The sequence below is a fragment of the Abrus precatorius genome, unplaced genomic scaffold (genome assembly GCF_003935025.1).
Source record: "Abrus precatorius isolate BTA unplaced genomic scaffold, Abrus_2018 Scaffold8, whole genome shotgun sequence".
Taxonomy (NCBI): Eukaryota; Viridiplantae; Streptophyta; class Magnoliopsida; order Fabales; family Fabaceae; genus Abrus; species Abrus precatorius.
Window position 1 is genome coordinate 25912335 of NW_020874428.1, and position 14727 is coordinate 25927061.

At 33.3% G+C, this 14727-nt stretch overlaps 2 protein-coding genes across 3 annotated transcripts; both read right to left on the reverse strand.

Moving 5' to 3' along the window:
- Positions 1–2332: 2332 nt before the first annotated feature.
- LOC113874111 (transmembrane protein 56-B-like) lies at positions 2333–7410 on the reverse strand. 2 transcript variants are annotated; one of them, XM_027512332.1, is made up of 9 exons: positions 7144–7410; positions 5717–5920; positions 5501–5589; positions 5270–5408; positions 3911–3985; positions 3585–3706; positions 3430–3505; positions 3225–3284; positions 2333–2662 (listed from the first exon to the last, which is right to left on the reverse strand). In XM_027512332.1, the coding sequence occupies exons 2-9, from the start codon at positions 5849–5851 to the stop codon at positions 2534–2536; spliced, it is 825 nt and encodes a 274-aa protein (XP_027368133.1). In that variant the 5' UTR covers positions 5852–5920; positions 7144–7410; the 3' UTR covers positions 2333–2533. The 2 variants fall into 2 exon arrangements, with proteins under 2 accessions (XP_027368133.1, XP_027368134.1); XM_027512333.1 differs by lacking the exon at positions 7144–7410 and adding an exon at positions 6185–6338 and having other exon boundaries at positions 2390–2662.
- A 2827-nt stretch (positions 7411–10237) lies between these two features.
- On the reverse strand, positions 10238–12556 carry LOC113874109 (transcription termination factor MTERF2, chloroplastic-like). The gene has a single exon (XM_027512330.1). It carries the CDS (start codon positions 11808–11810, stop codon positions 10653–10655), a length of 1158 nt encoding a protein of 385 aa, XP_027368131.1. The 5' UTR covers positions 11811–12556; the 3' UTR covers positions 10238–10652.
- Between the last annotated feature and the right edge of the window lie 2171 nt (positions 12557–14727).

Sequence of the window (14727 nt, forward strand, 5' to 3'; positions counted from 1 at the left end):
CTAAGTCATGACCTTCCTCATCCACTTCACCAAGCTTATCTCATCAGTGTCCTGAAAGAACTCATCAGAAGGAAGCTTCCCAGTAACCAACACACCAATTATAAGCCCAAAGCAATATATATCACACTTGTCGGTGAACTTGAGAATCTGAAGATACTCCGGAGCGATATACCCCAGAGTTCCATCGACATTGGAAAATGTGATGTGAGTCTTAACATCGGGCATGGCTTTGGCGAGTCCGAAATCTGAAATTCGAGCCTCCATGACATCATCAAGAAGAATATTGGCAGGCTTGAGATACCTATGAATTATGCGTGGACTATGACTCATGTGAAGGTACTCAAGTCCTGCAGCAACACCAAGAGCCTTGATATCCAATCCAATTCTCTCACCAGTTTCAACCTTACTCAACATATCCTACAAGCTGCCATTCTTCATGAGCTCATACACAAGGTAGTGGCAATCGTGTCTAGAAACGTGTGCCAAAGGAGGAAGAAGATTTCTGTGTCTAATTAGACCAACAGTGTTGATCTCAGACCGAATTTGCCTCATTTTCTTGTGCGGAAGCTTGCTATCTTCTTCTGCCAACTCAGCAGCATCATTTGGAGGCTGAACAATCTTCTTTATAGCAATCAATTTACCATTGTTTCCTGGTAATTCGGCTTTGTAAACCTCTCCACACCCTCCTTTACCAATGATTTTCAACGAACCCAAACTCTCTTCACAACAACGGGTCAAATTGTATAAGTCAAGTGAAAGAGATTCAACTGAGAATTCAACTAGTACGTACAGTGAGTGTCCCACAACCTTTTGCCTTCAAGTTTCAAGCGTAAGTGGTGACTAATCCAGCCATTCCGATCTCCCCCATCCCCTCTCCCTCGTCCCTGTCCTCTCATGTGGGGTGGTGGCCGGTGGGGGAAAGGAGGGAGGGACGGTGGGGTGAGACTCAGAGTCAGAGTAAGAGGGAGCCTATTAATGATTAAGTTTGATAAATTAAACGTTAATTTATGACTATTTAAAAGAATCCAAAAACGCTGTAAACAATAAACTCAAACTCCCATATACAATGGCATGACAAAATTGTATTTTTAAATTAACAATACTTTAATAAATTACAAAACTTTTTAACTAAATTTTTGTAACTTTAAAATTTTATTTTTAAAGTGACGTTAACATGGCATTTTACGTATGACAAAATACGATAACGCGACAAAATTCTTTCTCTTTCTTTTTTTGTTTGTTTTTCTTTTCAATTTTCTTTCTTTTATTTTACTACTTTTAACTTTCAGTCTTTAAATTTTGAAAATTTTTATATAAATTGCCAAGCCAGTTTGAAAAATATAAATCTTTTGCTATAATTTTTGTTACCTCTTCTCATTATTTTTTAAAAAATTAAAAAAATATATATTGAGTATAAAAAATATATTTAATATCTTGAAAATATAAAAAAATACTCAACTTTGTGTTTTAGTAAATAAAAAAAATGTTAAGATAGAATTTAAAATTATTTTTTTATTTAATCATCTCAATATTGTCGCCTTATTCAAGTAGCAATTGTCCTTGTGAGATAAAATCAGCACATGGACATATGTATATTATGTATGTAATAATTGAATCTGACATAAAAAAATTTGGCATCTTTAACATGTCATGTCCATTTGACATCAACTGCAAGATTCTAGTCATAATCAGATTCCAGACTCTTCAAAGCCACCAACACCACACGTGCTGTTATGATCCTTGGAACTGCTTAATGGTTTTGTTTCCATTAAATCAATGTTAGATTGTTTAAACCCTCTCCGCACTAAGTGAACAGCTTTAGTTATCATTTATAATAAGAAAATGATCCAGCACTTCAATTTTAGTTATGTAAATCACAACATTACATCACTTATTTTTTAAAAGACTGTGAGGCCGTTTGTTGGGACTTTAAATGAAAAAGTAGTTATAATATTTTGTAAAAAATATTTTTTTAGAAAAATTATGAACCAAATTATTTAAAAAACATCTCATTTTAAAAAGTGTAAATAATTTTGAATTGTTGTCTTAGAAACTACCCAAGGAAATTTTCTAAATGATACTTTTTTTTCAAATGTAATTTTATCAAAACAAAGACAAATTTTACATCAAGAAAAAAACAGAAATATACGTGTATTAGAAGTAATAAGACTGTGATTCGTGATTGAAAATAATTTGCTTAAATCAGGTGTATAAACCCCAAAAGCCATTTCTTAAAACCAAAATTCGTTTTACTGATCCAAAGAAATACTACACTTACTGCGATAATAAACACTGCGTTTCCTCAGCCAAACGGATGGAACAAATACGTTGCATTAAACAAAATATATATTAAATTAAACCAAAATGTACATGAATAGGAACATAATGGAGCAGAATTGACATATTTATACAATATAAGTTCAGATCCACAAGGGATCCAAACACTTTCAATTGTTTCTGTTCTGTTACATCTTTCACTGCACGTCATTGACCCGTATTTCATTTTCCTAAGTAATATCACTAAGCAGAAATGTCACTGCCTCTTCGCCAGCGTCTTCCTCAACCCTTTGATAATTTTCGAAAACCAAACCAAGTTCATAATTGATAGCACCATCGGCACAAAAATAACTAACGTTTTCCCAATAGAGTGAAGCTGCTGAACCTGTTGAATATTTAAGCAATGACATGAGATCCAAGCTTTACGAAGTAGACTTTCCTTGACCAGAAATTAGATAGAAATAAACCATGATTCAGATACAAAGCAAGAATACACCATATATTACAAAAATTATATATATGTATATAATATATTACATTTGTCTGACCATGCATGCAAAATGCAACAGTAATGATTTGTGCTTCTCATATCTCACCATAAACCACCACCATTACATGTTGTAGTATTTTCATCAATCTTTTGGGATAAACCTTTCATGATTTAGTAGTTGAAATGATGGATTCCACCAAGACAACATTTGGCTCAGCAAACAAGGAGTCAAATTGTAAATTTATTGGAACAAGTTGTTCTACCAATATAGTTTATTATGTACAATACATTGATGTTCCGAAAGAGATAGGCAACTAATGGATCCAGTTGTATGTCAATTATCATCCAAAACATTATTAGCCATTTTAAGAGGCCCAAAATTCACTATTAAGATCTGCTTGCCACAAAACACCAAATACCAGACAATTCTCAAATTCAGCGAGTCAGTAGTTATTACCTGGTCAAAGTGCAGGTAGACATGGTAAAACATGTACACGAACAAAAGTATTCTGGCAACCTGCAGATCGACCATTTCAGTAAGCATGTCCAAGATGAAAGAATGAAAATTGTATATAGTCAACATGATATGCAATTCACAACGATTCCACATATAACATTAAGAGGGACATAAATATATTTCAAACTGCAAAGACATAACCCACCAGCCAAGCAATGAATATTACAACCCCATTGATGAGATAAGCTTTCGTCCTTTTCATTCCAGCTGCATCAAGATACCTTCGCAAACACAATGCATGCATTAATAAATATAGAGATTATGTGACATATTAGAGTGCAAACTTTAGTGCAAGATTACCATCTCAAATTGATCCCTGGCGTTGTTGTCTCAGAGATAAGAACCATGTAGGTGTATAGCTGCCCCTGCCTGTAACACATCGAAAAGGCTACTGCCACTAACGAAAGCAGATGATGAATCACCTGAATCAATGTTAAATATGAAGTTGTGTTAAATCCTGACCCACAACCAAAAGAGGGAGAAAAAAAAAAGGAAGGAAATGAAACTCTTGGCATAATCATCAGATGAGTTCCTATCAAGTGCAACATCTTAAAATTGAAAAAGAGAGCTCAGATGAACAGGTCAGGTTGGTTTAAACAACACAAGTCAAAAGATATGATCCTTACATATTCATATCCACCAAGAGCAGGAAAAAACCAAAGTATCATCCAAAGGTCAGCAATGAAGTAACCAACAGACACCTGTCGCAGTATAATTAAAAATTATTCGAGACTTCATGACCAGTTAAAAAAAAATAAAAATGTGTTGAAGGTCATAATATGAGCTATGAACATAAAATTAAAATTCTTTTTTTACCATTGGATGTATCAGGATAATGAATGCAATAACAAGTTCACATTTAATGTGAATCGTTACTAGCAATATATAGAAAGAATTATTAAAAAGTGAACTGGCAGAATATACAGATGCTAAGAAAAATGATAAGAGAGATGTTATCAATATATTATGCCAATATTATTCGTTAGCATGCTAACATGGTTACATATACATATACATAAATATATAAAGAAATGATGATAATCTTTCAGTCTAAGATATTCAATCTAGGATCCAACCATTTTGGCAATTGCATCAACCACGCCTTCAGTTATGGCCATCCTAACAGAAAAGTTGTCATTTATTCATTTTAACCATTAAATAGTAATCACTCAAGGAGTTATGCATGTCTAAACAGCATGCTTTAAAGTTCAAAAGATGGACAGTGTAGAACATATGAGATTATCATTTTTCCTTTATACCACAAATCTTTCAGCAGAAAAAGAAACTTTGAAAATCAAGCATTACCTAGTACCCATACAGATACTAGGAAAATAGGATTTCATAACTAGTATCCTACAGATTAAGTCTCAGGTGTTCAGATATTTTTTTTTATCATGATACAAAAATCTGCCACGTAATGTTCTCTTAAATCTCAATGCTGGATTCCATGATCACTTGATGCACTACAAAGTAAACTGAATGGAAGGTAATATAATCTCCTTGCTTATCATATAAACTTAGTCATCAAAGGTTTTCTTAAAATATTATTTTCCCTTACCCTGGCAGCCTACGTTTTCCTCTAGTCCATTCTGCTTTCTAACAAGGAAGGCGTCCTACCAATTTCACTTCCAGTATATCTAGCAATTTACACTTGGTTTACAATATCTCCATCATAAAAACATGAAGAGCCCACCAAAAATCTCCAAAATTACATCTTAATTAAGTATATCACCTCATACTTTTTGGAATTGGAACTCTATATCATGTCATTCATGATAATATCAGAATATGGACTGAAATACAAATGAACTCCACCTCCTCATTCTATTGATTAGGTGAACTAGATTTATTGACATGTCCTCCAAAGTGAAGTGAGATAATTATATGTGATTATTGGTATAATGGAGACGTGCAAAAATAAATCACAAAGAGGATAAGAAAAGGCAAACAAATTGATAAAAAAAAAAAATCAAGATCTTTCTTACCCCGAGAGCAAATGTGGACAATGAAGAGCTTCGAAGTGTAATAGGTTCAGCTGACTGGTTGTCAGAATATAGAGTTGAGCAAAACACCAAGTACAATGACATAGTTGTTATGAAAATAGCATGAACTGTTGACATAGCACTGCACAAAGAATAAAAAAAACAAATCATAAACATGTTACCTTGTCTGAAATAAAATAAGAAATTTTCTACTACATGAAAACATCCACCCACCGATTATTCCACTCAACACGTTGGAGTCTAGTGAGACTGGAATAGCTCTTAAAGTGAACAGCACTAAAAAGATGAGTAAGATCATAGACCTGAGAAACAGGGAATATTTAGATATACATGTAAAATAAAAATAATAATGACAGTAACCTTAAAAGTTCTTAGGTAAGATGAAATACTTCAGAAAATAGAATGACAGCATAAGTTAATACAGCATACCATCTTGCAAGCAAAAATACCACCAAAAATGGAAGTGTATGGAATTAGAGATACGGCTAACAAATATTCCTTCACAAACAAATTAGCCCGGCTCTGGTAAGATTTGAATTTCATAATTTCTTTAGAAGCCAACATCGCAACACTACCCCTTGAATGAGAAATCTTTTGAAGATTTTATGTGCTGTCCACCTATACTCTTGTCTCCTGTTTCATGAACAAATACATGTTTGATGACAAGATTGTAAAAAATTAAATGCCAAAGGTGAATCCTAACTTGGTCTGTCCATGAATGTGACTCATGAGTTACGGATGACAATATCTATCACAGAAGTTACATGAATTGAGGGAAAGAAACGTCACAAATTAAGTACATGCTGTTGTGTGCTAAAGAGGCTAGGACACCCCATTTTTAATTAAAACTTTCTTATAGACAAAGCAAGAATATTCAAATAGGGAAAAAAGAAATACCAGGAGTATGGAGGATAGGGTAACCTCCTTGCGGAAAAGTATAGTCCACAACCAAAATAAATAAAAGTGTCCTAATCTCTCTCACTGAAAGTAATCTTATGCCAAAACAACTCTAGAAAGGTAAGAACTTCCCGTGGAACGTCCAAACGTTCAGCATCAAACAAAGACACCAAAAAGTTCATTAGAATATAAAACACGTTGTCAAAACCTCTGAAATTAATCAACAGGATAAGATATGCTTCATACCCTGTGTACATAACCAAGTTTCATCCAAAACTGCCAAAGGTCCATTCAAATTCCAAATGTTGCTGCCCAGCAATGTAAATAATAGGCAACAACATTATTGCAGACCCACCAACCAAACCAACATAAGTGAAATGACATAATTAACATTAACAAAAATTCATCCGAAAAGGGTAGGAGAAAAAAGATACAGTAAAATGCTCCAGACCCGAATATTTGCAATAAACGGTTTATTCATTAATGTCAAGCCTGACCAGTTACCAGTTACCACTCTAAACATCAAATCCAGAAAGTCAAACAAGTTACTGTTCTAAATATCAGTAACTACTAAAATTAATATGAAGCTGACAAAAGAAAGTCACAAAAGAAAACTAAAACGAAAAATCTACTTCCGAGTAAAAAAAAAATGGAGGGAAAATCATTTAAGAAATGAAGTTAACCAAAATGCAATTCAAATAGGGTTCTAATTTCCACATCAAACCAGCACCCCACGATTCACGTAACCACTTAATCAAGTGGAGTTCGAGTCCTTTCAGGATTTTCAAAGCACACCAACTTGTTGCACATTCCCACATAGAAGACTTGAACGACAATAAATAAGCAAATAAATGACATTAAACTTTAAAGTAAAATCTCTTCACAAACTAGTAAAAAATTGAAAACAAAACCGTTTAAGCTTTGGCAGCACTGAAACAGAAAGGAACAAAGTACAGTACCGAACAGCGGTGAATTTGGAGAGTTAGCGAAGGGAAAGCAAAGGAAGGAATGCGATCGCTTGGTGTATCGTTGAGTGTATGGGTTTCAATGGAAATTTGGAGGTGGTGGAATCATCTTGCATGTGCAGTGGTGATTGAAGAAATGGATATGAGAAATTGAAACTCTGAAAACCCTAACACAATGAATTGGGATTGGATTGGGATTGGAATATGGAAGAGGTTCGGAGGAGGAGGAAGATGGCTTGATAGTAAGAAATATGGTTGGCACCCGCGTCTTTTATACAATTTCTAAATTCTTTTTTTTTAATTAAAATGAAAATGAAAAATGGTACTCACTACTCAGTATTCAATCCTTTTCACCAATCATTTCAATTATTATATGTCCATAGATCTTCTTTTCTAGTCTTAATTAAATCTCATTTATTGTGTCGGGTTTGTTTCAATAAATTAAAACCGTTTCTCAACTTTTCAAAATTCGGTAATAATTAGTATCCGATTAATTGTTAAATGAAGAAATACTATAATAATTAATAAGAAAAGGATGCTATGTTACTCTTTTTTTATATAATAATTTGGTTATGAATTATTGTGTTGATTTTCATTTTAAAATTTTTACTAGTTTAGGTTCATTGCTTAATTGAATCAACGGCTAGCTACTCTGTCTTAAGGTATAATAATTTATTTGAGAATTTGACTTTAAAATTTAATAACCCTAACTACTTAGATTCAATTTCATTTAATGCACAATCTTTTATATTATAAAACATTGTTTATTCCATGTTTTTCAATGCAATCGTACCATTTTTTAGAATAAAAAAAGTTATTAATTCATTAACAAAAGTGACAACAAAATTATTATTTTATGATATTTTGAAGCATTTTTATTGTAGTAAAAAGTATCAGCTAGTACTAACCGTCGTTCAAATGAAATATGCGTGATTGGAACAAAAACGAGAATTTTGCGGCATTGGGCGACGATAAGGTAACAAAACAAATAGGACAAAGGGGTTGAGTGTTAGGGAGCATAAACCCATAAAACGTTACCGAAAATGGAGGAATCTGTTGTGGGAAGAAAACGAGGGTTGTGCAGGGACAGGAGTTTCATGCTTCCAAGGTTATGCAATCACAATTGTCTTATCATGTGAACCAAGGTGTGATGCTTATGGTAAGACCCCACAACATTACGTCATGCTTTATGCTGTGTGTCCGCAATGTTTTCGTGAATAGTTAATTTAGCCACATGGAACTGCAGATTCATCGTTCTATCAACTTGTATTGTCAGCATGTTTGTTTTAACGTTTGGAAGGTTCGAATTTCTGTCATGTTTTTCAATCCTCCATCCTGTGAGAAGCAAGTTTCTTTTCAGTTTTTCAAAACTTAGTTTCATAATTAGTACAAACAAGCTCTATATGCTAGAAATCATTGGTTCAAATCTCATGCTAGGAATTTCAGACATCAAAATTGAAAGCATAACATACTGAGAGAAAGAAAGATAAAACGGAACAATGAAATGAAGAGGTAAAAATTGAAGTTAGAAACAAACAGCCTGCAAAAGCCTTGTGACATCCATATATACACATACTCATCAATTTGGTCATAAATTTCTTCAAAAAGGCCCTCTTATCATAAAGGATTAATCATTCTTTAACTGAGACTTGCAAATTTTAACTACGAGTCTAGGAATATTTATCTTCAAAAACTCGTGTTTGGAACCAAATCATTCATTACGCCTTGAGTCGCACCTTAAAGCTGTAATTATATCATCTTCATTGTGCAGTTCATTACTGAGGATCCTGAAACAGCAGAACAAATAGGAACTCGGTGCAACTTCTTCTAGCCTCACGAACCTTTTGTTCAATCATTTTTTGGCATAAGTTGGATAGCAAGATAATATTCTGTCAAATCTTACTTATAAACCCAAAATACAGACAACTTTTAATGCACTTTTTATAATCTGATAAATAAATAAATAATCAAGACGCTTGAAAAATCTACAGTGAGTGTAGTGTAAGTTAAATGATGATGCTATCATCACAAAAAAAGAATGAAAACACACAATGTCAGACATTGGCAAAGAGTGAAGAATCGAACGCATAGAAAACCAGAGATCAGCTGGAAAAATAGTATCCTATGATATAGAAGTAGCAACGGTAGAATCATTTGGCCTGAAAGGCTGCAACCTTCCAATACTAACTAAATCATGAGCAGGCAAACTATCTTACATATGTCAAATAGAGGAACATTTTCCAGAAGTGTTTTGCATTGCTTTATTCATCTGTGCAAGCACTTGCAAGGCAAGAACCAAAGATCACTTCAAAGCATCAACTCTCATTTCCTTAGCTACTTTAACAGGTTCAAAGAAAGATTGAATTGAGACAATAGGTTGCCAGGCGAGAGAAAAAAGGTTGAGGCACTCCAAGATTCTTCCTCAGAAACTTTATGTTTAAAAGTAAAACCAACTCAGAAGTCCATTAGTCACAAAATTTACTTAGGTAATAACATTAAAGTGTTCAATATTTTTCCTTTAAAAATTATGTAAACAAAGCAGAGACCAATCCATTAATCAGTCTTTCAGCAGACAGTTTTCTGATGTGTTCCATCCACACAAGTTAGTATCAAGACCAAGTAAGAGGCATCAGGACACTAGTATCCAAGTCATTAATGTACATAGTCATCACAAACATTAAATTACTATAATCAAGGTCCTCTCCCCTTTGGACCTTGGGAAGCATATAGTCTTAGATATCCCAGATAAATATATACAGAAGAATGGGCAGGAAAATTATCATGTTTGCTATAAACAACAAATCCAACATAGATTTAATAATTAATAATAAAGATAAAATGAGCATGAGGAACATTATCCATTAAAAGTTAAAATCTATAATATATTTGTCATTTCTTATTTGGTTATATTAGTCATAACAGTGAGAACATAGACGGTATCGTTTCAATTTCCAGTAATAGCAGCCATAAGGTAAGATAAACTTGAGTACATCATACCAAAAGTGCTTAATTTGATTTCATTGAAACATACTTACTGGTCCCCTCTGAATGCTTTAGCATGCAACATGTCAGACACTCTTCTAATTAGTAGCATGTATATTATCCAAAACATGTTCGAACAAATGTTTCTCTTGATAAACAAGATACTTAAAATTTAAACTTTAAACAAAATAAAAAAACGCAGAGAGCAAGGCCAAAGTTATCAGTCTTACCCATTTCTTACAAAACAAAGGCACTCTCCTTTCAGCGTGTTTTGTACTATCAAAATGAACAATACAATAAAACTGAAAACCACATGTAAGTCTCCTTTCAGTGATTATGGCACTAGTATGCCATAAATCAATAGAAAAAGTCCTTCTCCACCCGAGAAGTACAAATCAAATCTTTCCACAAAAAACGAAAGCATAAAAACTACAAGTTCAGTTTACCAATGAAATGCCCTACAAGTCAGCAACCATAGCAGATTGGAAGTTAGAAGCATAGACCAAAAGAACCTTCAAAGACTATAATACATCTCGATGATCAATAGAACCTTGATATACATCCAGCAATAGAGGCACATCCTCCAGAAATTTGGTCACAAACTTCTTCACAAAAATATCCTCCCTTATGCACAAAAAGGTACCTAAACTTAAACGATTCTTGAGCAAACCTTTTGATTTCAATACATTAATTACCGTACATCTGGGTATAATTCTCTTCTCCAAGCTGTAGGCTAGAACCTGAGGGGATCTAGCAATATCTTCTAGTGCCCAACCCATATCCCTAACAAGGAAATTCATTGATTTCACAATCCTCTCCTCTGTAAACGACATTAGAACTGGAGACTTTCTAAACACCATAAGAGAGATTTCATGAGACCAACCGCACTTCGCATAAGCAGCTAATCTGGCTTCCCACCGTGCTCCATCCACATGGATAAGCACATGGATAGCACTGACATAAGATATTTTCAAAGGATCAAGCCCCATCTTCTTAGCTAACTGAACACCTTCCACAAACTCTGAATGTTTCCTAAATGCTGAAGTTGGGTGATACATCACCAAGTAAGAGATGCAAGCTTGAGGCACGCCAGAGTCTCTCAAAACACTAACGTTAGAGGCCAAATTTTTCACAGTAAGGTAACCATATTGAAATGAAAGTGCACCGTGCCTTAAAGCCCTAACAACTTCCTCATCACTGCGAAGAACACTTCTAAGGACCTTATAATGAGGGACGAGCCAGTTGTACAAGCTCCTTATTAAGAGTTTATGGTTACGAGCAATGACGCGTGGGATTTCAGAGATTGGAACCCCAATGGAGTGGATGAACTTGAGCTTAGGCAAAAGGGTCTTCTGGGCCTTGTTGAGAAGCACCCTGGGATGTTGCTGGACGTATGTGGCAATCTGGGTTTTGGAGAATCCGTGGTTTTTTAGAAGGTTGAGGACCGCATTTGGTTTGTACGAATTTTTGAGTCTGAGGTTTCTGGACAGACGCGCGGCGGTATCGGGCGACAACCCACATGAGGTGACGAGGTAAGAGACCGTAAAGTTGTCATCTTTGGGTGGGTTTTTCTTTGATTTGAAAAAGGTAGGCAATGAGGTGAAGAAAAGGATTTGGAATCGGTGTGAGATTGGGAATGCGAAGGAAGCACCTAACCTTGAAACGAGAAAATTATGCATTATGGTGAGGAAAATAGCTATTGAGTAGGGTTATTCTTATTCATAATGGGTTTATCATAAAATGTTAAGACTGAATTTTCAACCCAAATTAAATCTCAACATTTTTAACTCCATCTGATTAAGTTTAGCATAATTTAAATCTTAAAAAATAAATTTTTATCTATTTTAGACATTCTTTTTATAAATTCAAATTACATTTAAACTTTGTTAATAAAAGTTGATTAATTCGTGTTGTTATATCTATTTTTTAGAAATAAATATAGATAGGAAGGAAGTGGTGGGGGTGTATGGAAAAATTAGAAGTTCCGGTGATAATAGCGATGAAGGGACACCCTGGGAGTGGGAAGAGCACGCTGGCAAAGTCCATAGCCTCAGCACTACGAATCCCTCTACTCGACAAAGACGACGTTAAAGACTGCACTCTTCCGTTATACCCAACCTCACCCGCGTCACTCCTCAACGACCTATCATACGATGCCATCTGGCAGATTGCCTCCACCCAACTCCGCCTCCGCCTCAGCGTCCTTCTCGACTCTCCCCTCTCCCGTCCGGCCCACCTCCACCGCCTCCGCCACCTCGCCGCCTCCGCTTCCGCCCGCCTCATCGTCATCGAGTGCAAACCCTCCGATCACGCTGAGTGGCGCCGGAGGCTGGAGGTGCGCGGCGGCGGCGGAGGACACAAGCCTGCCACGTGGGAGGAACTGGAGAAGCTTCTAGAAGGGTACGGAGGAAGCACCGAGTACGAGGTGGGTGACGTGCCGAAGATGGTTGTGGATACAACTGCCCAAGTCCCCTGGGACGAGTTATGTTCCTCTGTGCTCGACTTCATCTTCTCTTACGCTGCTACGCACCCTACCGTTTAGCCACGTGTCTTTGTCTTTGTGTGATTGTGGGTGAGAAGAAATTATTGGAAGTCATAATATAAATGCTTGTCTTATTTTTTAATACATTTGTGATTTTTTATTAACACTTTACGATAAAAATTAATATTTAATCAAATAATAGAGCTGCTAATTTGATTACACGGCCTCAGGCAAATAGTGAGGTTGTTCAAAGTTATGCTAAAATGGTTGAATAATTCGAATTTTTAAATTGATAGCTTAAGTTTAATTTTGTACTGTTACCAGACTTGTATGAACCGAATTACATGTTATAATTATAACAAAATTTTAAATAAATTAAAAAAAATATTGTAACAAAATTATTTTTTAAAATATTATTATTAATTAAGCTTCAAAGAGGTGGTTTCGATCTAACTTTAATTAATATTTAAATAAATATTTATTAAATATTTAAATTGATCAAGTCGTATTCTAAGGCACTTGCAAAGAAATGGAAGTTAGAAGTTAAAGATTTTTTAATTATTTTTTGGAATATTAGAAAAGTTTATAACGATAAATGTATATTACAAATCAACTCACAATATTTTTTTTTTTAAGATTTACGTTGAGTTCATTCAATTTTTTTAATTTTAAAGAAAATAAGTTATTTACCGTCTCAATAGTTAAAATCTAACTATACTTGATAATTTATAAATTTTTCTTAAAAAAATAATTAATTTAATTTTATGATCACTCATTTTGATTATTATTAAAATAGAAGTAATAGACAGAAAATTGTTCTGTATTTATATTTATGTTAATCATGTGGCCACTAAAAAGGAAGAAATATAGATCATCTTAAAAAATGTTTATGTCAATTCTTCTACTTTATAAATGTTGATTAGAAATTTTAATGAGGTATAATTTTCTTCTCAACAAAAAGATGATATTTATTCATATAATAAAATTTTAACTTTTTTTATCGAGCTTAACGAGTGTAACTTAACCAATATTTATTTATCTAATTGTGTATTTACTTGACATAAAAATTATAATGATTATTACATTTTTTCAAAAAAATTACATAAAAATGTGATAAATTCATCTTAACTAATAAGTTTTTTATGAAAACACTTACTCTTTTATACTTTGATTATAGTTTCATCTTGTTAAGGCACAAGGGCTTACCTCAAGTGTGTTAACTCTGACCTTTCTATTTCAAGTAATTTGCAAAGTTCACAAAAATAATGTTTCTAAATAAAATAGTGACTGTTGTTACACTTGAATATTTTGTAGAATGAGAATAAAATTCATTAATTTTCAAATAAAATAGTAACTCTTATTACACTATGCTATTACTCTCAAACCTTTGTCAAAGTGTATTGCATAAGTATATTTACTAGTTATGTCAATTTAATGCATTATATAATCAGTCTCGTTAGATTTTATTTTTTAGATTGAATTTAAATATATAAAAAAATAGAATTTAAATGAAAATAAAATAAAAATTATGAAATAAAAAAATTACAAAATAGTTTGATTGCTAAAAGTTTGTGAAATTAATAATAATTTTATACTAAAAATATAAAACTTAACGTGTACAAAATATAGTTATTTAAAATTTTTACTTAAAAATATTTAAAAAATAATTTATCATATAAAATAGTTTAATGATATTTCAAATACTTTTTTATATTTAATATAATTGAAAATTTTAATTATTAACCAAACAAATAAAAGAGAAAATGATTTAACTTAATAATAATAATCGAAGACATGTCAAACAAAATAAATAAGACACACAGGAAAAAATAAAAAAAATCCTTTAAATTTTATGAACCAAGATTGGAATTTAGTTAAAGGTACTAGCAATAATGGTTTATTATTAGAATAAAGCTAATGTCAAAAACCGAAAGGAACGCCTAAATTCGAACGATGCTAATTGCACGGAACTAGATGTGTTCCTCTCGTGTGTGTTTAATTTTGAGATGCTTTCTTTTTGTATCAGTAAAATATCAAATTTGGTTTATATATAAAGCTGATATACCAAGCGAAATTCATGTAGCAGTGAAAAGCATCAACACCAGTAACAGTGA

What these genes read in the sequence shown, in the direction of transcription:
- LOC113874111 (XM_027512332.1), bottom strand. Translation starts at nt 5,851, where the DNA reads ATGTTGGCTTCTAAAGAAATTATGAAATTCAAATCTTACCAGAGCCGG. An exon ending in CTCTTGGTGGATATGAATAT is followed by an intron (nt 3,707 to 3,910) that starts GTAAGGATCATA and finishes ACATTGATTCAG; the next exon opens with GTGATTCATCATCTGCTTTC. An exon ending in CCAGGGATCAATTTGAGATG is followed by an intron (nt 3,506 to 3,584) that starts GTAATCTTGCAC and finishes GTGTTTGCGAAG; the next exon opens with GTATCTTGATGCAGCTGGAA.
- LOC113874109 (XM_027512330.1), bottom strand. Translation starts at nt 11,810, where the DNA reads ATGCATAATTTTCTCGTTTCAAGGTTAGGTGCTTCCTTCGCATTCCCA.